The following is a 27,733-nucleotide window of genomic DNA, read 5'->3' as shown; positions in this document are numbered from 1 at the left end:
TCACACTTGGCCAATAAAAATTCTATTCTATTCTATTCTATTCTATTCTAAGCGAAACATCAAGGCTCAATCTACCTAGGCTAACCCTTATGATTGAAAGAGAAGATGCTGCCTCTTTAAGACCATCCTCCTTTGTATTCTGTGGCTGCAGGAAGCTTGGCTTTGGGCTGCTATCCTCGTGTCCAACTACAAAGCAAAGAAAGAGGCTTTCCTTGTTTGGCTTCTCTGTTCCAGCAGACACACAATGAAGCCTTGTTGTGTCAGGAACTCTGCTCTCTGAATTGGCTTTAACTAAAGAGATTTGACTTCCCACTCCTAATTGGAAATCTGTAGTTCCATTAGGACATCGTCTCCATTGCTTTCTATATCACACACACACCCTCCGGCAATACTACAAACACTTTGCCAGGTAGATCTACAACATATTTGCTGATTGGCTGTACCCACTGTTGGTCTTCCACATCTGATATCCTAATATTAACCTCGGAGTTCCATCTTGACTCTTATTTCAAGCCAACTTAATCAGCAAAAATCCTCAGTCAAGGCATCTTGCATGTGTAATGAAGAGAGTATGCTTGAACTCTTCTAGTGGCATTTGCAGGCTGTCTTATGATGCTGGCTGCATATGTGAAAATCTGTGTATGCCACTGTGCAGATGTAGGTCAGAGTTCTGGAATGAACTGGCTCCTTCAGCTATCACGTTCTGCCTCTTCTATGGGGTATCTTTGATATAGATAGGATGCTCAACAAAGTTCTGATTTTTTTCCTAGGAATCCCAAGGCACCATGCCTCCTCCATTTGCTGGACTCGTGCATATAGGAAAGATAAATTATCTCTTTCACATGTCCTTGCTGTGGGCATAAAGCCAGTAGATGCAAAGCTTTTCTACACAGAGCCCTTGTGCATAACCCTAGTATTGCTTCTAGGGTCAACCAGATTAACTATCAAAAGATTGCAGTGGGATTCGTGAAGCTGTTTCTGAAGATAGGACACAGCTGTGTGCATATGATTGCCATTCACCACCACCTGATGCACATCTGCACATCCTAATTCACTCTGAAAAGTTGAAGCTGTTCTAGGATTTTTCTGAATAATAGGATCAGATGTTATTTATGATTTATAATTGGAGCAGACTTGGGTCATTTGCAATACCAGCCCATTGCCAACATCCTGATTTATATTAAACGGATCCATCGGCCATCCTTCCTGGGGTTAGCTTTCTAAACCTGCTGGTATAAATCTAGATTTGTGAAAGGAGAGAGTGATACAGAAGCTAATGTTAGGCTGACATGCTTTGTAAAAGAGTTAGAACTGAGAAAAGCTCATGTGCTTTGTAAAAAAAGAAATAGCATATAGCTCAGGGATCACAAACTTTTCTGCCACCGCTTTGTCTTAAAGGCAGAAATTTCATGCAATAAAATTCTTCACTTTGTGGAATGGTGAAAGTATCCATTCTGCACAGCATTATAGAAAAAATGCATTCTCATTTGGAATCTTGAGCAGGTCATTCTCCTAGGAATATTGAATGTATTTTGAGACTTCCACATTTTCAGTGAACGTTACATGGTTTTATATGTTTTTCCCCCCTTAGAAAATATAATAATGCCTTCTACTTCTTGTCCCAAGAATTACAAATCTGAGATTTGTAGCATTTGTGCTGTGTTCAAGGTGTGCACTTAGAACTTGTGATCTAATGCAGGCTTTTCTAACCTAATCTGCACAATCTGATAGTGCCATTTTATGTTTGCAAGAAGCAGAAAAATCATAGCCTAAGAAAGCTTGATTCTGCTTGCTGGTAAAACCAAAGAACATTTTCCATGCATATCAAATTACAGTTAAGATTGTTCCCCATCCCAAAAGAAACATTAAAACATTTCTTCCAAAGTGCAAATATATACTGTAGTGCTAAGTCTTAAGAATCTTTATTTTATTGTTAAAAACAGATTATGCCCAGAAGGTAATACAGTAAGGAAGTATGTTGAGCAGAAAGAAATCAGATTTACAATAAATATTTTTGGCATTTTGTGTTGTAAGTCCAGGATCCACTTCTCATTCTGATCAAGCAAATATTATTTTTGCTTGATCAGATAAAGAGTCTCTCTAGTCCAGCTTTTTGTATTTAGTGGGGCCAGCCAGATGTGTCTGGGAAACTTGTAAGCTCAAGGCTGAAAGATAAGTAAAATGGCTAGAATGTGTGCACGAAGACATATGCTGTATACCCAAAAGTTTTATAGCATAATCTGGTGATAGAAAGCTGTGCTGCCTATAATGTCAGGGACTTGTCATTTCTCAAAGAACAGATTGGGACATTACATTGATCTAGAACAGGGGTCTCCAACCTTGGTCCCTTTAAGACTTGTGGACTTCAACTCCCAGAGTCCCTGACATCCCTGGCAAAGCTGGCTGAGGAACTCTGGGAGTTGAAGTCCACAAGTCTTAAAGGGACCAAGGTTGGAGACCCCTGATCTAGAATGTACAGCCTTTATGGACAGAGATCTAACCTTAGGCTTTCAAGGGGCATTCAGAGGGTCCCACTTAACGAAGGAATGGGGCCAGAATAAAAATTAAATGTGTGTTCTTTTTACTTTAAATTACATTAATTAAATATTCGTGTAAGGAAACTCCATGCACAGTATTTAGGAATCTTTTTCCCTTTGGTGTTATGTTTTTGACGGCCTCTCTGGGATCCACTGCTCTGGGAGGCTATCAACAATCCTGGGATGTTAGAAAATCTATATTAGACAACAAACTAACTGTAATATTTGTGCTCACTGAACCTGAGTGAATGTTAAGTGTATGTCTTTTAGAAGAGAAGTTTTGTGGGTGCCGATGTTTAATCTAGAATTTAGTATCCTTGGCCATTGGAGAACATTTCTGTGATAGTATGTGTATACACCCCACACATACAACACATTTACCCTTGGTCTAGTGAAAAAAATATATTGAGCAATCTCCATCCTTCACTTATGCATTCTTGATAGTCTTTGTACTTTCAGTCCTTTCTTTTCTACATCCCTACATTTTCACACAAGCAACCGCTGAATTCATAGAACGTTTTATAGTTACAGAGGGTACCTATAAGACTAGGCAAACCAACTGCAGACCTAGAGCATAACTCCTTGTTTCACCTTGCAGTACCAAGCGACCTGACCCCTGAGGAGTGTCAAGAATTGGAGAACATCCGTCGGCGGAAACAGGAACTGCTGGCAGACATACAGGTGTGTGTGTGGAAAGGGCAGGGGAGTAGAAGTTCAATTCAGGTAGGCCATAGCTTGGGTTAAAGTCCGTGTCTCTGGAGCACCTGCCTGAAATCTTTAAGAATTGCTGACAATCAAAATAATATGAAGAGTGGTAATAGTTTGGCTGCACATAAACAGCTTTCTGCAGAAGAGATTAAGCAATGTCAAATTAATAGGTTTTAGTGTGCCCCATTTCTAACATAAGGTAACACTTTTTTTAAAACATGTTTACATTCCTCTTCCAAGATGAGTTAATCCCTGTTTTGGGATACAGCTCTCTCACTCTGAATCCCTGGCACTTTTGTTCTGGCGTCTCATCCTTATTCCCTTTGGGACTTAATTGTTTGCTTTGCTGTTAGTGCTAAGATAAGCTAAATTTAAATATGTGCAGGTTTCCCTTCCCATGCCTCTTTCTTTACCTTGACTCTGAGTAACTATAGCCTGACTCTTGGACATTGTAGCTGAGAGCGAGGGATTCTATCTTTGGGTAAGTTTTTAAAAATTTAAAAATTGGTGATTTCAATTTCCCAGAGGATTTTGTCTCTGGGTGGTCCTGAGAGTTTTTACAGTGAAGGTCTTGAGCTGTAATATTGCAGATGAGTGGGCAGCCATGACTCTGAACACTGAGGAGAGTGAGGTGCAAAATGGCCAGGAGATCCAATTGCACAGCACAGCTCCCAAATTATTCCCCCCTCTCCCCAATAGACACCAACTTTCTGGCCTGTGGAATCTGTCAAAGAAGTGAGGAGGATGTTGAATTATCTGATTATATTATCTCCCTTCACTCCTGTCCCCAGTCCTTCAGCTTTCTCATCTTCCCTATCAGACCAAGATAGGGCCATTTTTTTAAAAATTTGCATTTTTCGCTCAATAAATTGTACATTTTCAAAGGTGGCTTTATTGCATCCCCTGCCACTCATTGCATTATCTATTAGTCAGATAGATCTGCCTTTGGCTCTGGCAGGGGCTGCCTGTTCCCTGCAGCAACTTACTCCTTGGAGCTTTGCTTGGTACGGATGCTCATCAAGCCCATCAGCAATAAATAAAACAGCAGCAGAGGCTAATCACTGCCATGTGCCGGACACTTGCTAATGGGATTAGCCCAGTAATTGTGTTAGCCCCGAGGATTCTGCTGAGAGGCCAGCATGCTGGTGGTTTAGTTGGTCTCAGAGCCAAGACAGAGAGACTTGCTTCATTTTGGCCAGCCTGGCCTAAGCTTTGGCTGCAGAAGATGGGCAGTGAAGCAACAATGTCCCTTGGTTTTAAAGGAGCCACAGAGGTCAGATAGTTCGGTAGCTGCAATTGGGATATTGGATGCTTCTAAATCTCAGCTTACTTATACTTTTGACTTTTAGCAGTAGCATGAATTTGGTTATTCTTTTCTATATTCTGCAAGTGTGCCTTTTCTTCTCTTCCCTTGCCCCTCCAAATCTGAATTAGAAATTTGAAAAAGTGAAGCTGGTATTAAAAAAAAAGAGTTCAGCCAAAGCTGGTATAATAATAAAGGTTGCTCTCCATTCTGAGGTTAAAAATAAACGTAACTTCCTCCCTGCTTCAAGTTGATCAAAAGCATCACTTCATTACTTATTCCATGACTTTCCCCCTTGTTTTTCTATATAGCGTCTGAAAGATGAGATAGCAGAGGTCACAAATGAGATTGAGAATCTGGGCTCCACAGAAGAGAGGTGAGTCCTGATGGAGAAGTGGGAAGATGAAATTTGGTGGCATTTCACTATTTTTGGAATGAATATTGGAAAGAAAGAAGTAATCCACTCTACCAAAATCTCTAATCTGTTGAAAATAAATTCTGATGTTAGTGGGTATTCAGGATTGTTATTTAGAAATTTTAAATGGCTGCCCTATCTTACATAAGAACTTGGGTGACTAATAGCAATCAATTAGAACAATACAAGAAATCCTTCATAAATAAAACCAAAAGTGCCTTGCCTACTGAATTGCTTACATTCCATTTTCTAGCAATTCGGTGACAGATTTTTAATCCAAATAACAAACATGCCATTCTATATATGCAGCACACTAGTTTTTATGTTTTAAACAATCAACATTTTTTGGAGATTTTCTCATGAAAATATTCAGTGACGACATATTACCGAGAGTTTTGCTGACTTCAGTTTTCTGAGAAATTAATCTTGCTACCCAGATTCCCTAATATGTTTGAGAGTGTAGGAGTTTGCTTGTGTTTAGAGATTTTAGGTTGGGTCTTAAGGCCTTTCAGGGGCATTAGAGTCACAGTATCAAGTATTGAACAGCATGGTATGAGAATGTGTTTGTTAAGGTTTCAGTTAGAATGCAAGATGGAGGAAAAAATTAACTGTATTGCAAGCAGAGATGATTACAGAAGTAGAGTCTACAGACTGGTTTGTAGCAAAGGAGACTGAGCAATCTTTTTGTGTTACCTAGGAAAAACATGCAGAGAAACAAGCAGGTGGCAATGGGGAGGAAGAAATTTAACATGGATCCTAAGAAGGTAAATCTACTGCTTCCTTGATGTGGTAATAGCAACTATGCATCAGGCAAAAATCTTGCGTTATCAACAGGATTAAAGGCTGTGATCCCAAATTGGCTGCTATCAGTTTGGGCCTTACTTATATTGGTATTTGTCTCTATTTTTCCCTCTTTTCCCAAATTATCTGCTAAACCCCTCAGAACAATTCTTCCCTTCAAAGATTCTTTGGAAATAAACAATAAGGTCTGCAATTTCCCTTCTCCATCCAGGAAAACGTAAGGGTGAAACTGTTTCTTAAAAGCAGAACTCATCTTAAGACAGCTTAACACAGGGGTGTCAAACTCGCTTCGTCATGGCGGCGTCACGTGACATATCGGGATTCCCCCCCCCTTTCCCCCACTAAACCGGGTGTGTGTGTATGGTCAGCGTGTGACACATCTGGCCCATGGGCCGTGAGTTTGACAGCCCTGACTTAACACAACCCCAACATAGCTGGGGTTTCAGTTAGTTAGGTCTTCTCATGATCATGGAGAAAGTGTGGAATTTGGGCTAAATCATGTGTCAAGAAATAATTTCAAACTAACTGCAGCTGCAGAATTCATCAAGTGAGTTTTAAGCAAGTTATTGTTTATATTGATTGCAACTTCCAACTCCCTGCAGTCCCTTGTGCTTGAAATAGATGTAATCAATTAGGATAATTTGAAATTCATGTGGAATAGCATGGCAGACATTACAAGCTCTTATTTCTATGTCCTCGCACAGCAAATGTTTGAAGGGCTTCTTTTTTTCTTCTTCTTCCCTGGACATGCAGGGGATTCAGTTCCTCATAGAGAATGACCTTTTGAAGAATACCTGTGAGGACATTGCCCAGTTTCTCTACAAGGGGGAAGGACTCAACAAGACTGCTATTGGTGACTACCTGGGTGAAAGGTAATTAACTTAGTTAATTAGTTAATCCTCTTAGTAAATGGAATGTATGTTAATCTTCATACACTGTTCTTCTTAATGTTAGAAAAAGGACCAAACTCAGTAGTAGAGTACGGGTAATCCTTTAGATACAATCATTTTTTTAGTGATTGTGTGACGTTACATCAATATTGAAAAAAGTTAAAAAGCAAGAAAATACCTTTTCAAAATGAAAGTATTAGGAAAATAATGGAATGTGCTGAAATCAGTAAATTGACATTTGAAATAAGAGAACAGGAAGAAAAGCAATATTGTAAGATATGGGACATATTTTATCAATGGCTAGAAGGAAAGTTATGTTAGTAAAGATTAGAGAAAGAGTATTATTAATGGAAACATTAAATTGAACAGTTTAGAATGATAGAATGAATGATGTTACCAGATAAAATATTTACTAGTGGATATGCATATGGAATGAGAGAAATAAAGGCTATAGCCATTGGTTAATCAAAAGTCTAGATACTAGATGGAGATAACATAACTTTAGATAAGTTAAGGATATGTTTAAATTGAAGGTGCGCAAGAGATATGTAACCACCCCACCGACACACAATAATTGGATTGAAAATGTTTCTGTATTTATGTGTTTTGTCTTAAAGGAAAAAAATAAAAAAAATTATACAAAAAAAAACCACATTGAAAAAAGTGACTTATGAGTGTTTTTCACACTTACAGCCATTGCTGTATCTCCGTGGTTATGTGATCAAAATTCAGCCGCCTAGCAACTGGCTCAAAATTATATGCAGTTGCAGGATCCCGGGGTCACATGTTCCTCTTTTGCAACCTTCTGACAAGGAAAGTCAATGGGAAAGCCAGGTTCAGTTTACAACCATGTTACTAACTTAGCAACTGAAGTGATTCACTTAACAGCTGTGGCAAAGTTCATAAAATGGGGCAAAACTCACTTAACAACTGCCTCAGCAACAGAAATTTTGGGCTCAGTTGTAGTTGTAAATTGAGGACTGACTACCTATGTATAGTCTGTACTCAGAAAGGAGGAAATAGGAAGATCCTTCTGATTCAGGGACCATCAGAGTAGTAACTCTAAACTATATGGATTCAGCATATAATTATTAGGCAGGAGGCGCAAACACAGACCTTACCTATAGTCAAGCTCTGTCACCTGTATGTGATGTAATCTATAACAATAAATTGCTCGGTCCAGAATTTCAATGTATTCTGTTTCCTTCCCTCAGAGATGAGTTCAATATCCAAGTATTACATTCTTTTGTGGAGCTGCACGAGTTTACAGATCTCAACCTTGTACAGGCACTGCGGTGAGTGACAGAGGAAAAGATTATAATATTAGACAGATGCATGTCTATGCATCTGTAGGTGTATTTATTTATTTATTATTTATTTATTATTTAAATTTTTATACCGCCCTTCTCCCGAAGGACTCAGGGCGGTTCACAGCCAGATAAAAAATACACAATAATACAATATAAATACGATTAAAATACAATTAAAAAACTTATTAAATTGGCCAAGATTAAAAATTTAGGATAAAAACCCATTAAAAACCCATAAATTTAAAACTAACCCAGTCCAGCGCAGATGAATAAGTGAGTTTTAAGCTCATTTAAAGGTTCGGAGGTCCGGAAGTTGACGGAGTTCTGGGGGGAGTTCGTTCCAGAGGGCGGGAGCCCCCACAGAGAAGGCCCTTCCCCTGGGCGTCGCCAGACGACACTGTCGCGCCGATGGCACCCTGAGGAGTCCCTCTCTGTGAGAGCGCACGGGTCGGTGAGAGGTATTCGGTAGCAGCAGGCGGTCCCGTAAACCTGTAGCTGTAGATCGTGTTTTCTTTCTCATGATTTTGGATTAACTAGATTAACTAGCATTTTCTATGACTGTAGAGAGCCAGTTTGGTGTTGTGGTTAAAGGCACCAGGCTAGAGGCTGGGAGACCATGAGTTCTAGACCTACCTTAGCCATAAGGCCAACTATGTGATTTGGAGCCTGACAATCTCTCAATGTTGGGAAACTCCCAGCCAGGCAGGAAGGAGGGGTCAGGTGGGGAACTAGCCTTGGGTCCTTGCATAGCCGCAAGAGGCATAAGCTTGACTCACCATCCTAAGTTTCATGGAACCTTATCTGACTATTCCCAAGAAGAAGGCAATTAGTCTGGAGAGATTCTAGTATTATAGGTAGAACACAATAAAGTTGCTGACTTGAACCCTTCACTAATGGATCTGTTGCTTACTCCTGACACTCCTAATCCTAAAACTGAGGGAATGGCAAACCACATCACAATGACCGAAAAACTAATTCAAAGGCACACACACACAAATCAGAATCCATGATTATACGGCATGTTGGCTGGGCTATGGGAGTTACTGAGGGTCTGGTAGCACTTGAAAGTCCAGATCTGCTCTGTTCCTGATGTAGAGGTGTGGATAGAGGTGGGTAGAGGTGTGGAAAAAGTTTTGAATCCTATTTCAGCCTCAAAACAGGTTTTTCTGATCTTACCAGAAGTATGCCAATGCTTTGTTGACAATTCTGAAGCATTCCTGCCTTGAACCAGCCTTATTTTTCACAACACTTTCTTTGTCAAGCTAGCCTCAATCAGATATGCTGGGTTTGTAGGAATTCCCAGCTGGTTGCTTATGTAGGCAAGAAATTCTAAGAGTTGTGTTTCCAACAATTTGCCAGGGGAAAGATGCACGGAATGTTATTTGTGGTATATCTTTCCTCACAACTGTACGGCACACAAATGGACATGGGCTTAATTTTCATTTTCTTCACAGGCAATTCCTTTGGAGCTTTCGGTTGCCAGGTGAAGCGCAAAAAATTGACCGAATGATGGAAGCATTTGCACAACGGTACTGTCAATGCAATCCTGGCGTGTTCCAGTCAACAGGTAAGTGAACAACCACCTCCAGAAATTGTGGGTGCGCCAACGTTGGAGGTTTTTAAGATGAGATTGGACAACCTTTTTTCTGCAATGGTATAGGGTTTCCTGTTTGACTAAGGAGTTGGACTAGAAGACCTCCAAGGTCCCTTCCAACTCTGTTATTCTATTATTTTGTTAATTGTCACTTTAAGTTGTGGAGTATGTGCAAAGTTAAATTAACCAATAAGATTTCCAGAAAAAACGGCCTTCTAGTTTACAGTGCTGAACAAACCTTCCAAGTTCATTGATGAAGGTGGAAAAGACTGAACACTGAAATGAATGAAGATGGAACCAAAGAACTAAAAATGTTCTCATCCTTTGTTTCTGTTTTAACTGAAATGGGGGAATAATGCTCCCCTCCTTAAAAAAAAAAGTAGTAGCAATACTTGTGAATGATCCAGGAATTCCAGAATTTGAAACATAGGGCTCTCAGTTAACCTTCTTAGTTTGCTGTTGATGTTTTTGCTGGCATGCTATCGCATAACAAAGGATCTTAAGAGTAATTTATAACAACTCAGCAATGGAGTTACATTGTGGTCAGATGGACAGCAAATGTAATAAATACAAAAATTAAGCATGGAATTATAATAAAAAACAATGATGTAGACAAAGTGAAAAAAACCCTTGATGTCAAGTAAAAACATATCTTAGCTGAATTATTTAAAAGGAGATGGGCACCACCACTACCTCCCCAGTCTTCATTGCCACTAGAAGGACCATAAAGATGGTACTCATGCTTATTTCTGGGAAAGCTATTTCTTAAGCATGACATTACTCAACAGCCCTCTCCCTTACTAGCTATTTGTTTATTCTGTGGGCACACACAGCCTTTGAAGAAATGAGTAAGTCTTATGTGGGAGCCAGTTTAGTCTAATGGTGAAGGCACCAGACTAGATCCTAGGACACCTTTCTAGCCCCACCTTAGCTGTGAAAGCCAGATGAGTATTTGGGCCAGTCACACACTCTCTCAGCCCAACCCACTTCACAGGGTTGTTGTGGAAAAAATAGGAGGAGGAAGGAATATTATATACGTTCACTACCTTGAGTTATTTATTAAAATATTAAATGCAGGATATAAATAAATAAATATGGTAGCAAGCAGTATTTCAGGTAAAGTGACCCAATTGGCTTAGAGTTTCAGAAGATTTTAAAGGTCAACTTCGGCTCCTCAAGTAGTGCTCAACTTACAACCATTTCTTTAATGTCAATTGGAAGTTGCAACAGCACTGAAAAAAGTGAGTTACAAGCATGTCCATTTACAACCATTGCAGCATCCCCATGGTCACGTAATCAAAACCAGGGTACTTGGCAATGGGCTGCGGTATCCCGGGGTCACATGATTGTCATTTACAGTCTTCTCAGCTGGTTTCTGACAAGCAACACCAATGGGGGAAGTCAGATTTGCTTAACAATCATGTAATGCAGATTAATCACTTAACCACGACAAGAAAGGTTGTAAAATTGGGTGTGAATCACTTAACAACTGACTTGCTTAGCAATGGAAATTCTAGCCCCCAATTGTGGTCATAAGTCGAAGGCTACCTCTAGGCTCTAATTTGGATTTGATCTTATGCTTTGATACTGTATAACCTGAACTATGTTCCCAAATTGACTTGAATCCCCTGTTCTCTTTTCTTTCGGTCCCAGATACCTGTTATGTGCTTTCCTTTGCCATAATCATGCTGAATACCAGTTTGCATAATCCCAACGTGAAGGACAAGCCCACTGTGGAGCGCTTCATCGCTATGAACCGTGGCATCAATGATGGCGGGGACCTACCTGAGGAATTGCTCAGGGTGAGTTTTGTGGGAAGAGAACAGAGTGGAATTCTGTGAATAGGCCATAATGGAGAACTCGGTGGGGGTGGTGAATCACTGGAACAGAGGCCCTTCTGTCTGTCTATCTGCCTGGCAGGCTCACCAAGGACCCAGGAATAGGTCAGGGTTGAGCCTACCTTGGTCTTCCCAGTATCTCCCGCTCAAATAACTGAGCTTCCAAAACTCAGTCATGTTCTTGGGAAGTAGAAACTGCATTAGTGCAATATTGAAAAGGTGGTGCAGAACCTTTCCGTGGAAGTGATCCACCACATGTTTCTCCTCCCTCACACCAGAATCTCTATGAGAGCATAAAAAATGAGCCCTTCAAAATTCCCGAGGATGATGGCAATGACTTGACGCATACCTTCTTTAATCCGGACCGTGAAGGCTGGCTTCTGAAGCTTGGTGAGTGTGTGTGTCTGCACGAGGCAAGGCCTGACCAACAAGGAGCAGGGCTGCTGATGGTGTGGCATGGGCTGCAGGGAGCATGGAGCTCAGCAGGAGTCTCTTTGCATGGGGCTCGGTGGCCACAGTCCAGCACAAAGGACCAGCTATACAACCTGAAAGCTTCTCATTATTTTTTCTTGAACAGCGTACCCAGTGAGGAGGGTCTTGGTTGCAGTGCTCAGTAACTTCCTATGGCCCTCATAAGTTGGCTTGGCCAACCAATTCTTACCAAAATTGGGCAAAGGAATGTACTTAGGAAGAAAAAAGGCAGGTTACTTGGGTCCCAGGAATGGCAGGTGAATCTCGTTCCAAAATGTGCACCTACAGCAGCCTACAGAGAAGCTGAAGACTTACCTATGGTCCCTTGCGTCTCACTCTCATTTTTCAGACTAGTCTCTGGCATCACTTCACGCATAGCAGCTCTGCGCTCACTGACAGTGTTAACAGGTCAACTAGGATGCATTCACTAGCTCTCCTTGTGCAGCTCTTGGCTTCATGTTTACTCAAAGCTGTTTTTTTCAATTGCCAGGATTTGGCTCTAAAAGTTTTCTTTAAGGGCTTTAAAGGGCTTCTTTAAAGAACGGGTGGTTGCCTAGTTTTTGGTTTTTTCCCTCTCTTGTAGGAATATTAAATCACCTGAAATCTGAAAATCAAATCTGAAAATGGAAATCTCTTAAAATAGTCAAACTTGTAATTGCTGAATCTGAACTGAATTAAATTAATGAAATTATTCTACATACGTAACTTTTCATACTTTGCTTTGAGCCAGAGAGAAGACATACACTCATCTTGGTTTGATGTCCAAAATAAGATCTGATTCTAAGTCCCCACTTTTTCTATCCCTCTTCTTCTGTTTCTTTCAATCAAGGCATGTAAAAAATGACCAAGGATCACGATATATCTTGTTTTATAACAGGACTAATATAGGTTTGCTAATGCTATTATGGAACCTGGATCTGTCCTCACATAGTCTTGAGAGTAGACTGATAAGTGTGTCAGTAATACATACTAGTAGTTGTACAATAGTAACACAGTTGTGTACTACTGCAAGTGCACATAATAACCACATTTTCCTATCTAATAATATAAGATTGATCCATATTTTAATTACAGTTATTACAATAAGGTTTCCCTTAGCTTGGTAGCAAACTGTCCAGACTTTCCATTCTCTGTGATGGAATAGGAAAGCTATAGTGATTTAGGAATTAGATTCAAAATTTATTTTCCACTAACTAGCCTCGATAGCCATGGGATGATGGAGCTGTAGTCCAGGGGTGAAATCCAGCAGGTTCTGACAGGTTCTAGAGAACTGGTAGTGGAAATTTTGAGTAGTTCGGACAACCGGCAAATACTACCTCTGGCTGGCTCCAGGGTGGGGTGGGAATGGAGATTTTGCAGTATCCTTCCCCACCACACCCACCAAGCCACACCACGCACACCAAGCCACGCCCACAGAACCAGTAGTAAAAAAAATTGGATTTCACCACTGCTGTAGTCTATCTGTATCATATCTGCTCAATGAATAATAGGCATTCCATTTAAATAGTTAAATAGTTGAAAATCTGATGACTTTCAATTACACTTTCAATTTCAATCCCTTCCGTTTTCAGTTTTACAATTCCTAAAAAATTATTGAAAAATATTTCACTGGACTTTGAGTAGTTACACAAAAGGAATTTTAAGTGCCTTCTGAGCAAACACGTTTAGCTTGCTTGGCATTTTAAAGAATAGCTGCAATATTTGGGCAGAATTATTAAGCTGCATATGCAGTAGAACTAGAATTTGTTATGGCTTAGGTAAAAATTGAAGGCTGCTTGGTTGGCTACATGCTGGACCCAGTTCTGAAGAGATTCTTCACATTGAAGAGGTTATGCAAGTAGAGGTAACTGAGAGACAGCACAACTTTGTCACCTTCTGCGAGATGAGTGGCTATATAAATTAGATGAATCTATAAAATTATAGGCAAATTGACTATCAGAATAAGACAATGTCTGTTATTATTGTTGTTGTTTGTTGGCCTCCCCTTAGATATCGAAGTGAATGACCATGATTTAGGGTAGATTCTTGCCATCTAACAAGAGAGGTTGATTGAAACAAAAGAAATGAAGATTTAGAAGTAAAATGCAAATTCCAACTTTTAATATTCCATTTCAGGAAACAACCTCCAAATTTACTTCAGTTCCAAAGACAGAATGTTTTGTTATTTGCAATTTCAACTTCTGTGGCAACTGTTTTAAAAAATGTGTCTCAAATTGTTACGGTATTAATGCCAAGAGCCCCAACATTGTACTTGAAACCCAATTCTGCAGTGCCTCCTGGTTTGGATATTTCTTCTGTTAACTTTTCTCAGGGGCAACAAAAGAGAGTGGAATAAGTGCTCCCGATTTATTTATCTAGAAGATATGAATTTTTTTCTGAGTGAACATCATAGCTTGAAGACTTGCTCAAATAGCAAGGTCCCAAGTTCAAGAGACAACCACAATAGTAATGATCCTCGTCATTGTATGTCAAATCTTGTTTTAGAATTGTCATGATGATGTCTTTTCAGTGACATCATAAAAAAAAAAAAGGCGAACTGCAGTATTGTGCAATTCAGGAAAATGTGGCTAAGAGCACAGCAAAGAAGGAGAGACTGAGGCTTACCCTGTAGAGACAGAGAAGTGGGAGGAGACACGAGGTCTCTTTGCTGTGTTCCAGAGGGGAGGGTTGAAGGAGGTGGTGGTAACAGGAGAACAAAGGTGGATCAAATAGGACCACTGGCCTTGACTGTGTGGGACATAACCCTGGTTTTCTCCACATATGGCTGTTCTTTGGCTGAACCCTCTGGCCCTTGATGATGCATGCTACCCTTCCCATCCCACTCCTAGAGGTCTCCTGGCTCCAGGCCATTTTAACACCCCCACCACTGCCTTGGTACTAAAATCACTAACTCCTCAGTCAACTGTTTGTGTGGCAAACACATTCATGATATGCCCAATGGCAGGAATTGGATCAGGAGAGGTGAACCTTTCTATCAAGAATCCCAACGGCTGCTGCATTCATGGCCTTGCTGGCATGCTGGTAGCCCCAGAAATGTCTCAATCCCCCCCCCTTTTTTTTTTGAATTAAGGTAGGAGATACGTTGACTCCCTTTAAGGAGAGCTCTTCCTCCCTCCTTTCCCCTTTTGCTCAAAAATGTTTAGCTTGGGCAGTGCCCACTGCTGACTGCAATTGAAATGTGCACGAAGGGCAAATTTTAGTCCTTTGTTTTTTAATTTTCTTTTTCCCTCATTTGTATGTTTCCATGATTTTGGCTCTGCCTTTCCCTGCCCCCAAACTTCAGGAGGTACGTACCCCCATATCTCCTTGCTAGCTTTGCTGGGGCCGAGGCCGTGCTGCAGTGCTTGCTTGTTTTTTTGTTCTCTTTTATTTTTACTTGCTGCTGATGTTACTCGTATTGCTGTTGTTGCCACCATTGCTAATTGGCTGCACAGTCCCTGGGGAACTGGGCTGGGGTGGGGGAGACGTGGGATGGTGGGGGGCAGAGGTGGGGAGATGAAGTGCTTGTGTTCTGCTGGGCACCAAAAGGAAAGAGAAGAGAAAGCAGTGACTTTCCCAAACCATCCTGCTTTTCTAAAATTCACATTGACCTTGCTGGATGTCTTCTGTGAGAGTATGGCAAGTTCTAGAGTCCTGAAGTACTTCCTTTTGTCAGAACTAGGCCTGGATGTGGGTTTGGGCTTCCAGAGGGGCAGGAGCTAGGAAGGGCATGATAGGGCTCAGGGGTTGGGGGTGGAACTATTCCTCCTGTAGAATAGGATGCTGGCCTTGCTTGAGGAAGCCCACATCCCTTTGGAAGTATTCAGAGTTACAATTGGATGATAGAGAATATAGATACATGCATAATATTTTCAGTAATACCAAGTAATTTTTAAGTAATACTTTAAAAAAAAGAAGCAAATAATTGAAACAATCAAGGAGAGCAAGTTTAAACTTCTCCAACCCCATAAAAAAAAAAAAGAGTAGGGAGAGCTCAGAATTGTCAGCTTCCCTCTTTTTCTCCACTTCACCCTTAGTATTACTGAAAATTTTCCCTATGGTGCTGACAGGCTGAAAAAAATAATAAATTAAAAATAAAGTATGACTTCCAATCCCAAAATGTTGTTGGACCTGTTCTGGGATAGATATTACAGGGGGGAAAAAATCTTATTAAGTTTGAAGGATGCTGGGAGTTGTATTTCAGCTACACTTAGCATACCACAGATTAATAAATTATGTATTTCACACAATTGTTATACCATTCCAGTCTTAGGCAGTGGGCAGTTCACAGCAATGTAGTTGCTTCAGGAGGCTTTTCCAGATGTTGTAGTTCAGTCTTGATTGCAGTGCCATCATGAACCTTCATCAGCCCTGCATCATGCAGCTAATGAATTTAAATAATTGTAAGATGAATCATGAACCTCTTTTCCATTTAAACGTCTGTAGAGATTCTCAGTCATCCAGGCCATGGTTGTCCCAATGGTGCTTTTTCTGGAGGCAACTGGACTTTCTTGTTTTTGTTTTTTTTAAGACTTTCGCTTCTCATCCAAGAAGCTTCTTCAGCTCTGACAGGATAGTGGGGGATGGAAGGATTTATATTCCTTTTATTTTCAAAAGAAAAAACAAGAAAGTTTAGTTGCCTCCAGAAAAAGCATCTTTGGGATGACCATGACCTGGATGATTTGAGAATCTCTACAGACTTTTAGCTATATAATTTGGGATGAACACCCTTTGAATGGGGTGGGAATGGATTTCCAGATGAAAAATAGCAGACTACAGGAACCAGGAGCACTACTCAGGTGACCCTGAAGACACAGATAAACCCCCAAGTGCTTCAACGACCCGCTAAAAGGATGCAAATGACCAGCTGTCTGCAAGGGATATAAATCCTTCCATTCCCCACTGTCCTGTCAGAACTGAAGAAGCTTCTTGGATGAGAAGCGAAACATCTTAAAAAAAAACACCATAGTCCAGTTGCCTCCAGAAAAAGCACCTTTGGGTCTTTTCCATTTACTACACAATGTTCTACCAAATTCCACATATATGTTTTTCAGAAATTATGTTCTTCACCTCTCCCTCAAGGCCCTAGCATAGTGGTTTTTTTTGTTTAAATCTAAAATACCTTCAGTTGACTAACCCTCTCCCAATACTTTCCAATAGGAAAAGTATCACTAAGAGGATACTTTTAAGAGGAGCCCATTCATATTTCCTGCTTGTCATTAAAAAAAAGAAGCAAAGAAAATCGAAACAATCAATGAGAGCAGATTTAAATGCAGAATCTGTATTGGTAATATGTAATTTTCAACCAGGGGCACTAAACAAAACAAACATGCTGCCAGTGTGAAAAGGAATAATAGAACATTGTTTCATTGATTGTGGCAATGAGTTAATGAAGCTGTGGTCCTGTTTGGAACAGAGAAGAAGACCCTTCCCTTAATTATATATGAGATCGTTTCCAGTTAGTTGGGATGGCACAGGATCAAAATGTCCAACTGGATCAGAGGAGAGAAGATCGTGATCCTATCTCTTATCAGGTACAGTTTTCTGGTTCAGTGCCACTCCAACTGACTAGAATCCACCATGCATAATTAAGGCTCTTCTTTTCAATTGGTTAACTTATTGATCAATTTATGGATGTGACTTTTTTTACAATCCTTTTTTTAATCTTTATAATAAACCTGCAAATAGCTTATCCTTTCTATTTTATGGACTTGGAATAAGAACAGGATCAGAACCTTCCCCAATCAGGAATCTGCCCAATGAGTCCAGACTGTAACTCCTGTAATTTTCAGCCTGTGTGGTTATTAAAGTATCAGCATTCCTGGAGATGACTGGTTGATGAAGGCAGAGGCTTGATTAATACCACCCAATGAATTTGTAGATGAATGGATGAAATCCATCGTTCGTTAATCATATAATATTAGCATTAACTATAACTGTATTATTAAAGTGATTTATAACCTGAAGGAGTTAAAATAGCGTGTAACTAAAAGAAATGCTGGTGTATCTTTTACTGTAGGAATCTGCCTAGGCCAGGGGTCTGCAAACTTGGCTCTTTTAAGACTTGTGGACTTCAACTCCCAGAGTTTCTCAGTCAGCTTTGCTGAGTCCACAAGTCTTAAAAGAGCCAAGTTTGCAGACCCCTGGCTTAGGCCATTAAAAATATACCCCAACTATTAAAGTTGCCATGTCTGAATTGAAAATCAGGATGAAGAATAGTTGACAGAAAGAAGTTCTTTGGGATTTTAATAACCCTGTCAGTGGTTATTCTATAAGTTCTTATCTTGTAACATTCAGATATAACACTGTCCCCTCAGCATTTCTTAGTTGTAAATATGGCAGCAAATTGGAACTCTCTGAAGCGAGGGTGTTTCTTGAATTTTGAGCTGTTTTATATTTACAGTTGTTCAATTGTCAAAAGATAAAAGATGGAAAAAGATGATTGAAACCTGCTTGTGGTTATGTCCCTCTAATTACACACTGCAACTCTAGAATTTATTTACATATTCACCCAAGTTGAAGGGTGTTTTGAAAGTGACACTTGTAAGTCTACCATCCCCAAACAAGAATCACTTTCCCCATCACTTTAAGAACTTCAAGAAAAAAGGGAGGGGAGGTGAAATGGCAAATCTTTTCACATTTTGGTTTTCTGTTCACAGTTTGGGGCAAATACATAAAAAAACCTTTAGAATAGAATAGAATAGAATTTTTATTGGCCAAGTGTGATTGGACACACAAGGAATTTGTCTTGGTGCATATGCTCTCAGTGTACATAAAAGAAAAGATACGTTCATCAAGGTACAACATTTACAACACAAGTGATGGTCAATATATCAATATAAATCATAAGGAATTGCCAGCAACAAGTTATAGTCATACATTAATTAATTAATATTAATCATCGTCTTCTTCATCCAAGGCCCTGATCCTCAATTGTTAGTTTTAATATCATTGTGGACAATTCACTTCTCTTCCTGTTTAATGAAAGCCTCAGTTTAAAGGTGGCCGGCCTAGTGTTCCTTAGAAGCAATCTCACCACATTCTTTTTCGGGCTCTTCTGGAAGTTGTCTTCTGCTGGCACAGATTGTTTGTCCACCTAGCTGAGTTTTGTCTACAGTGAAAGGAAATGGACAAAACATTACTGCCAAATACTTGGGAGGATACAACTGGAGAATTGCTGAGGAGGTTTTGTTTTCTTTGTTTTTATTTAATATATTGACTTGTGATGAAGTCGGTAAGAGGGACTCACAACAGTTGAAGCTTTCCAGGTTCCTTGGGGACTGTAGCAGACGTTATCTGGAGCAATTGGCTTCTTCCATCCACCATTGTCCCTTTCTTTCTGTTTTTTTGTTTTTATGTTGCTTGAATGAAGTCTTGTTGTTCATCTGTGCCTATATGTGGCGGTAAGAATCTCCCTGAGTGGGTCCTTATATTTTTGCTCCTGGTAATTTCTGGTTAGCTCAACTAGATTTGTCAGAATAGCCACTGCTGATTGAGCTGATTTTACCTCAACTTTGCTCTGCCTCTTGGAACCACAGGAGCGCACACATCCCCTTTGCATAAACTGGCTAAACCAGCCCAAGGGGGCTGTGCAAACGTCCATCCTTTAATGAGTGAAGGCAGGCAGTTGTGGATGGAAGTCACCTTGGTGGTCTCTCTAGGAAGTAGCTGTTCAGAATAGTACCCATTTGTACTGATTCCTTCACAATTTCTGAATCTCTGACAAAACCTGATGTGGGTTTTTTAAATGTTTGCCACAATTTGCCAAAAGCAATGTTCTTCCCTGAATCTGAATCTTCCTATTGACATTGACTTGACTTTCAGGAAAAAGCCATTGGCTAATTGTGGGAAAAGGGGAGGGGGGAAAACCCAGTAAGAGCCGGTGCATTGCTACGAAATAACCTGACAGGATTTATGTCTTTTCCACCGAGCTTCTGTTTTGGAGTGTTCCTTGGTAAAGGATAAACGTCTGAAACGCACTGGGAGTAAACAGGTTGTTTAGCAACTAGCAAAACCGGGTTGTTTTACCTGTGAGGAACTTAGTATTAGGCAAAAGAAAAGAGATATGTATATACATATCCCTAACAGGTGTTAATTTAAGCCAACTCCCTTTTAGACGTATCCCCTATCCACTGGGGAAATCTCATTTGAAAATAACCTGTTTACATGGGATAATGTTTGTTCATCTGGTACCCTTTGGGTGATTTGGACTGCTGTCTTAAGCTGGGAAAATGGGAATCATAGGTCTGAGATAGTAATTTAGAAGGCATGAGTTGAAAGAAGCTAAGACCAAATTCCAATATCAGGCCCTTTAGCATGCTTCCTTTTTTCTGCATGGGGCACAAGTACATGTTTCACAAATCCAAAATCCTTATTACACCTTGAAGGCAACTGGGGTGGAGATAGCTATTCCCGTTGACCCTTAGCCTAGCTTATTGTATCTTAAAATACAATAATGTCTCACGGTCAGGTAGGGGTGAGAGCATCAAGATCAAAAAGGCTGTTTCCTGGCTGCCAAATTATCATGGAGTGTAAATAATTCCCTCTTCTTTCACCTGCAATAAAAAGGGTTGTTTATGAAATAAGAGGTGAGAGGGTGGTGCAGATTTGGTTTCCTAGACTCGGGTGGAATCCTAGAGAGCACCTTCATCTGAGGGTCCAGCTAAAATATAGACTTTACTCATAGCAAGTCTATCTTAGTGGAAATCAGTTGCCTCTTCTCCATCCTTGTGCAGAGCAGATGCAGGCTTCTTCGGTAGCATATAATAGGGTTGACCAATGCAACCTTTTCCACTTCCCCAAGCTGTTGTGCTCAGCTGGAAGCCACCTGCTGCTCTGGTGTGGGGCTGGCTCTGCTTGCGCTGTTGACAACCATGTGCTCGGCTACTGTCTGTTGTGCCCATAGGCTGTAGCTCTGCCTTTGCCTTAGCTGCTCTCGTGTCCAGAGCCAGCTTTTTGGCCTGGGCACGCATTGTCAAGCTTGCTTCTCCCTTGTGCAGGTGGCCGAGTGAAGACGTGGAAACGACGCTGGTTCATCTTGACAGACAACTGCCTTTACTACTTTGAGTACACCACGGTGAGTCTCTCAGGTTGTTACCATTTGTGAGCAGATGCACCCAAGTACAACCCAAGTGCTACTCTAAGTGGTGGCCTCAGTGTGAAGTCTTGTTTTAACATAAGATTGGAGTATTTAGCATAAAGTGTTGTCCTGAAATCTTCACTATTGGAATAAATACCACAATGATTGTGCCCCAATATATTTGTTGGCCTTTTTCATGCCATTTTCTCCTTACTTTATTATGATATATGCCTTTGGCCTCCTCACTGAAAGTTTTGTCTTTAAAGCATCTGTCTGGATATATTTGTCTGAGAGAGGAGGTTTTTCCCCACTTAGCTTTGTGATGAATGAACATTTGGAACATGCGTTACAACTGAAAAGATAATTTATGGATTCAAATCTGACCATCTTGTAGGACAAGGAACCGAGAGGCATTATTCCATTGGAGAATCTAAGCATCCGTGAAGTGGAAGATTCTAAGAAGCCGGTGAGTAATACTAAGACTGGAGACGTGTGAAATAGGGTGAGGTCATCTTTTTGCAGCCTTTTGTTCCTTTTTGGTTTTTTTTACTATGGTTACTAAAAGTTGAAAGCAAAATGAAAGTTGTAATACCGTGATGGCGAACCTATGGCACGTGAGCCACAGGTGACATGCGGAGCCATATCGATGAGCACATAAGCATTGCCCTAGTTGAGCCCCGGCGCGCATGTCACACACTGGCCAGCTGATTTTTGGACCTTCCAGGACCACCAGAAGTTGGGAAACAGTGTTGTGTCTTGCCCGCTCTCAGCGCAGCCGGGGTCTGCTTATCTGCTTCCGAACGCTGAAGAATGTCCTCCCGGCCCCAGCCCTGGCTCCATGCCCAGACAGGCTGAGGAGGGGGCATCTCCCGGCCCCAGCCCTGGCTCCATGCCCAAGCAGGCTGCAGAGGAGGGAGCACCCCCCAGCCCTGGCTCCATGCCCAGGCAAACGGAGCAGCTAGACCCCTCCCCCTCCTCCACAGCATGTGAGCCTGAGGAAAGTTTACTTCCAACAGCTGCTGATTGGAGTGACCCTCGCATCAGAAGACTGGATAGGCGGAGGCAACAGAAGGAAGGGAGGGGCAGGCCTTAATGAGTGCTGAGTCATGGAGCTACACCCCATGGCCTATATAAAGGATCTGCTTTCTGGCAGTCTCTGAGTCAGGCAAAGTCGAACTTATCTTGCTGAAGTCACTTTCTGGTCTCCTGCCTGCTCTGAGGACTTTGCTAGGACTTTGGGCAGAGCTGCAGAGGCAAGCCTGATTCGGATTTCCCTGACCCGGCCGTCAGCGGAGGAGTGGGACACGACAAACAGGCTGTTTCTGTACCTAGAGGGCCCAGGCTCCTAGAAAGGCTTTGGAGCCTAGGGAGGACGAAAAACGGGCCTACCGGGTTCACCGTGCCATCGTGTGTCAAAAGCAGCGGTAGCACTGGGGGGGGGATCATGCACGCATGTGCGGGGTTCAGGGCGCATTGAATTATGGGTGTGAGCATGCATACATGTGACACACACACACACACCGCGTTCCCCTTGCTTTTGGCAAGCGATGGCAAAAAGGTTAGCCATCACTGTTCTAATATATGCACCAAGGTGGGAGATCATTATTCAATACCAAAATGAATCCCTCTTAAAATTTTCCCAACCCCTCATTTGTTGCCATTCTGCATGCTTTGAAAGAAAAAGAGAGAGAATTCAAGAAAAGCGGCAGTAACCCTGAAATATGAGTTATTAAGCAGGTTTACCCACATTGTAGAATTGTTTCTGTTTCTATTACTCAGTGAGAGAAGGAAAAGTATGCATGACATCCCCAAAGCACTGAGCTCAGGGAAATCCTACAGAGGAAAAAAATAGTTTTCTGAGAATTGGCCAGGTCTTACCCACAACATTTTCAAACCCTACCTTTGCTGCCTTTGATTTGTTTTACAATAGATCTTGATCAGATGATTTCTTAAGGTGAAAGGTTCTTTTTTAAAGAATATTTTATTTTAGTGCACAAACCATTTACTGAGGCTCTCCATACTTCAGAACTGATTTGGAAGAGGTGTTTTGAATCATGAGGGAACAGTACTTCTTTAATACAAGGGAGCAATACTTCTTTAATACAAATTACATTATTAAGAATTATACACATATATATTTTTTTTAATTTTATGTATTCGTCAAAAACGTATAGATAATAAGTATAAACGTAGATTGGCTACATAAAATAGATACAAATAGAGGAAACATTAGGACAGGGATGGCAGGCATGCTGGTGCTTTTATGCATCCATGCCAAAAAAAATACAAAGAAAAGAAAAACGGTGTGTGTGAAGAAACGGAAAGAGAAGGAAAAAATAAGTAACTTTCTCCTTCATCCCGGCAGGTTAAAAACTATTTTAATAGCTTAACACTGTTTCTAAAAAAGGGTCCTCTCTCAGAGGAAAATTGGGCAATTCAAAAATGGGAATAAATAAATAAAGGGAGCAGCACTTCTTTAATGTGGTTGTATCTTTTCCAGGTGTGCACAGTAGCCTGAAAAAAGATTTAATTACCTTGAGGTGATCTGCTCATGTTCCCAAGCATTCCAAATGATTTCTGAAGCATGGACAACTCTGATATGCGCTGTCCTGAAATGGTTGCCAAGTCAAGACGAACTTCGTAGAATCTGAGCTAGGATGTAGATGCCATATTAACAATTCTATAAATTATTGTTGTAACTTGACTTTTGGGTTAATAAAAGAAGAGATGAAGAAACTTCTTGACAAGACCTACCGGGTTTTTTTTGTTCAGGCCTCCAACGGAGGAACAAATTGGGAAGCCTTTTAATTATAGTTTCCTGTTTCAACTGAATTTGGAAATTAATATGTCCAATTTTGGAATAAGCCATTTTTTTTTAAATTTACATTTATATCCCGCCCTTCTCCGAAGACTCAGGGCGGCTTACAGTGTGTAAGGCAATAGTCTCATTCTATTTGTATATTTACAAAGTCAACTTCAACTTATTGCCCCCTCCAACAATCTGGGTCCTCATTTTACCTACCTTATAAAGGATGGAAGGCTGAGTCAACCTTGGACCTGGTGGGACTAGAACCTGCAGTAATTGCAGGCAGCTGTGTTTTCATAACAGGCTTCTTACAGCCTGAGCCACACCGCGGCACCCACATTTAGTGAATGATTCAAGATTAATATTGATGGTCTAATTGGTAATCATAATTTATCATTTTGGATGACATTGGAAACTATGTTGAATTAGTGTCTTCCTACTTCAGTTAACAGAATTTGGTTTATGGAACTGATATTTGCTGCAGAAAACTTGTGACTTTTCTATCAACTGCATTCTGTGTTGTTGACACTTCTGACTTAGTTTTGAATGAAGTGCAGCAATAGGTTTTGACCTGTTCCTCTTGCAGAACTGCTTTGAACTGTATATCCCTGACAACAAGGACCAGGTCATCAAAGCCTGTAAGACTGAGGCAGACGGACGTGTGGTCGAAGGAAACCACACTGTGTACCGCATCTCGGCACCCACTACAGAAGAGAAGGACGAATGGATCAAATGCATCAAGTGAGAGGAAGAAAGGAATGGCCAGTGCTTGAAGCAATATGGGAATTTGCTAGAACGTTGTACATAATTCAGATTTTTGATAGGGAAGCAGGAAGAGAAAGTATAAATCTCTTGCCAAAGAAGAAGCTGAAATTAGGAAGAGAGGAGCAGCATTAGATTTTTGCTAATCTTTGTAAATAGGTTTGTAGGGATACAGATAGTCCTTGATTTATGACTGTTTGCTTAACGGCATTTTGAATTAATGACAACCCCCCAAAAAAGTTGGTTATGTCTTAAATTCAAACTTACGGCCATTACCCCACCCCTGCAGTCACATGATCTCAGTTTGGGCAACCGGCTCACATTTATGACTGGCTTCAGCATCCTGCAATCAGGGGTCATTGGGTGTTCTTTGAGGTTGTTTTCTTGCAGATGTTTCATTACCCAAAATAACATCAACAGCACTGATGATGCTAACGGTACTAGTTTGGATAATGAAACATCTGCAAGAAAACAACCAAGTCCAGAGTGTGCCAAGGACTCAGTGGTAGGTTTCAAAAATTTTTACTACCGGTTCTGTGGGTATGGCTTGGTGGGCGTGGCTTGGTGGGTGTAGCAGGGGAAGGATACTGTAAAATCTCCATTCCCACCCCACTCTAGGGGAAAGTTATTGCAAAATACCCATTTCCTCCTGATCAGCTGGGACTCAGGAGGCAAAGAATAGATGCGGGCGGGGCCAGTCAGAATTTTTACTACCGTTTCTCTGAACTACTCAAAATTTCTGTTACCGGTTCTCCAGAACTGGTCGGAACCTGCTGAAACCCACCTTTGCAAGGACCCCTCATTTCGACCCTGAGCTACAATTTTTTTTTTATTGGTATCCTGATTATGATTTGCAATTTTAAGCAGGATTCACACTTACAACCGTGTGACTTGACTTACTGCATTAAAAATGGTGGTAAAATCAGATCCTGTCTCGCAATGATTTACAAGCACAATGATCTATGATGGAAATTCAAGTCCCAATGGTGGTTGTAAGTCAAGGACTACCTGTAATGCTCTGATTAAGAGGAAAAGAGGTAGGGCAATCCCTAATGAAATCATAATAAAATGTTTGCCTTTTTTGTAACCTAAAATAGTGATCCGGTGATCTCCTTGTTAGGTGGGAGAACAGCCGGTGAAGGAAGGCTTTCCTTACAGAGTCAGGAAAGAAGTTGAAGCTATTTCTGAGCCCCTGTTACTTAAGTCCTGCTGGGAAGTCACCTAAGAGTTTAATTATCACTTTTTTCCCCTGCCCCATTTTTCTCTCTTCAGAGCTGCAATCAGCCGGGACCCTTTCTACGAGATGCTTGCTGCACGCAAGAAGAAAGTTTCCTCCACCAAGCGGCATTAGTCCCCTCGTCTAACTCTGCGGTGGTGACCTTGGCAGGGGATGCCCCTCCCATCTCCTGAGGGTGGGGGAACGAGAGGCTGCACTAGATCGTCTGCTCTCTATTGCTGCCTTCAGGAGACCAGCTTCAGCTTTTGCTATTCTTTTCCTGTTTGGGAGCAGGAAGAAGGGGAGGGGGCACTAAGCAGATGGCAGCCACCAACTCACTAACTTCTTTCTTAGGAAGAATGCCAGCTTCTTATCTTGGCAACCTGAATCCCACTGCATCTTCTGCAGTCCAGGTGACCAAGCGAGAAAGCGGTTGGAGTCTTTGGGGCTATCATAGTTGATTTGTTCATTGTGTGAGCTAATGGAGAGGTAGAGCGCATCATGCAGCATGCACCCCTAAGGGGATGTAACTCTGTTTTAAGTTGCAGTTGCTACTCTCTAAAGCCCAAGCACCAGGAGTGGACCATGGACCTTTAAAGGTATACATTGATCTATAGAGCAGACATGCTAGCTTTGAAGCCTAGAGTTTCCAGAGACACCTCCTATTGCCTTTATTTTTTTATTTGTTAGTCAAGCAAGATTGGTGGCTTCAGTTCCTAAAGCGATTCAGCCATGTGGTCTGTTAGGCATGATTAGCTGGGATCCTCTTTCACTTTTTTTATAATTAGCCATTAGGAGTATTGAGCAATCAAGATGTCTGCTCCAACACCTGGATTAGTGGCCTAGGGCAAGGCTGCCATCCTCCAGGATTTCCACTGTCCTCGTTCTAGAGGGCACCTACTTTTAAGTGGTTCTTGTTATTGCTGAGAGCCAGTTCACAGGCTTGCAGAAGTGGGCAGGCGGATTGTGTGATTAGTATTGATGCTTTGCAGGAAGATTTTGGCCAACAATTTGTGGGGATCTGCCCCACTCAGCTGCTGGCTTTGAAATCTCCACCCTCTGTTTTATTTAGCATTGGAATAATGGCTCAGAATAGCAGAGTTTAAGGAAGAAGGGGGTGGGGGGAAACTTCCGATAATAAGGAAGGGTAAAACACACACCCTGAGTGTTGTCTTTTGCAGTTCTTTTTTGGCAGGGATGGGGCCAGATAGAGTTCAGCTGAGGTTGCCCTGGGCCAGTGGAAGCAGTAGTCCTTGACCCTGAGTGAAGCACAAGTAAGCGGTTAGAGATTAGGGATTTGGAGGGGGTGGCTTTGCTGGCTAATATTTGCAACTAGGTTTGTTGGGGTGGGAAGGAGAGCCACAAAGAAAGCTGCCTTCCCTTGCAAAATTTTGGGGAACTCTCGATTCCTCACACAGTTCTCCAAGCCTCCAAACCCACCTCTAGTATCAGTCTATTTATCTGAGATGTAGATACTCTCTGTACAGATTTCTTTCCCCTTGAGATTATTTTGTATTTGTTTTAAAGATTGTTTTTATGAAACACGACAGGATTCCTGCATATTGCTGTAGCATAAGGGGAAAATGGGGAGAGTGAAAGCTATTACAGCTATTACAGGTCAGACAGTTGGGTTATAGTTTTGTTTTTCAGGGCTGGTTTGGAACTTTTATTTCCCACAACTTTGTGATTTAGCACAGAGCACCTGCAGCAAATAAACATTGAACTCACATCTGGCTCACATTCATCTTTGTCTGCTTGTGTTCCTCTGCTGACAATTAAGCAAATTTTGTGTTCTGAGGATTGTCTTGCACCAAAAAAAGAAGAACAAAAAGAAACCGACTCTTGCTGGTTAGGGGCCAAATAATCTGAGCAGCCTCTTTGAATTTGCAAAATCAAAATCATATGAAGGTCTTCTTGTAGCTGGGTAAACAGGGATAATGAGATAGAATTAATTTGGAATCCCAGCAGCAATGTTTTTGCATGAGGTTATTGCCAGCCAATCCTAGGTTTTTGCCTGTTGTTGG

General features: G+C 41.2%; 1 protein-coding gene across 3 annotated transcripts in view; it reads left to right on the top strand.

Annotated features, from left to right (window-relative positions):
• CYTH1 (cytohesin 1) overlaps positions 1 to 27,438 on the top strand; it is a 77,614-nt gene extending 50,176 nt beyond the window's left edge. For 2 of the 3 annotated variants that reach the window (XM_058172840.1, XM_058172841.1), the window contains exons 2-13: positions 3,136 to 3,218; positions 4,860 to 4,924; positions 5,661 to 5,727; positions 6,518 to 6,636; positions 7,869 to 7,949; positions 9,419 to 9,531; positions 11,212 to 11,360; positions 11,675 to 11,787; positions 20,844 to 20,922; positions 21,320 to 21,391; positions 24,318 to 24,472; positions 25,766 to 27,438. In XM_058172840.1, coding sequence (XP_058028823.1) covers positions 3,136 to 3,218; positions 4,860 to 4,924; positions 5,661 to 5,727; positions 6,518 to 6,636; positions 7,869 to 7,949; positions 9,419 to 9,531; positions 11,212 to 11,360; positions 11,675 to 11,787; positions 20,844 to 20,922; positions 21,320 to 21,391; positions 24,318 to 24,472; positions 25,766 to 25,844 — 1,175 coding nt within the window. In that variant the 3' untranslated portion in view covers positions 25,845 to 27,438. Of the gene's footprint in view, positions 1 to 3,135; positions 3,219 to 4,859; positions 4,925 to 5,660; positions 5,728 to 6,517; positions 6,637 to 7,868; positions 7,950 to 9,418; positions 9,532 to 11,211; positions 11,361 to 11,674; positions 11,788 to 20,843; positions 20,923 to 21,319; positions 21,392 to 24,317; positions 24,473 to 25,765 lie in introns of those variants that run through there. The other variant, XM_058172839.1, reaches the window with a different exon arrangement.
• The last annotated feature ends 295 nt before the right edge of the window (positions 27,439 to 27,733 follow it).

The sequence above is a fragment of the Ahaetulla prasina genome, chromosome 2 (assembly GCF_028640845.1).
Source record: "Ahaetulla prasina isolate Xishuangbanna chromosome 2, ASM2864084v1, whole genome shotgun sequence".
NCBI classification, from domain to species: Eukaryota; Metazoa; Chordata; class Lepidosauria; order Squamata; family Colubridae; genus Ahaetulla; species Ahaetulla prasina.
Note: the sequence above shows the minus strand (reverse complement) of the source record. Positions and strands in the feature narration are given on the sequence as shown.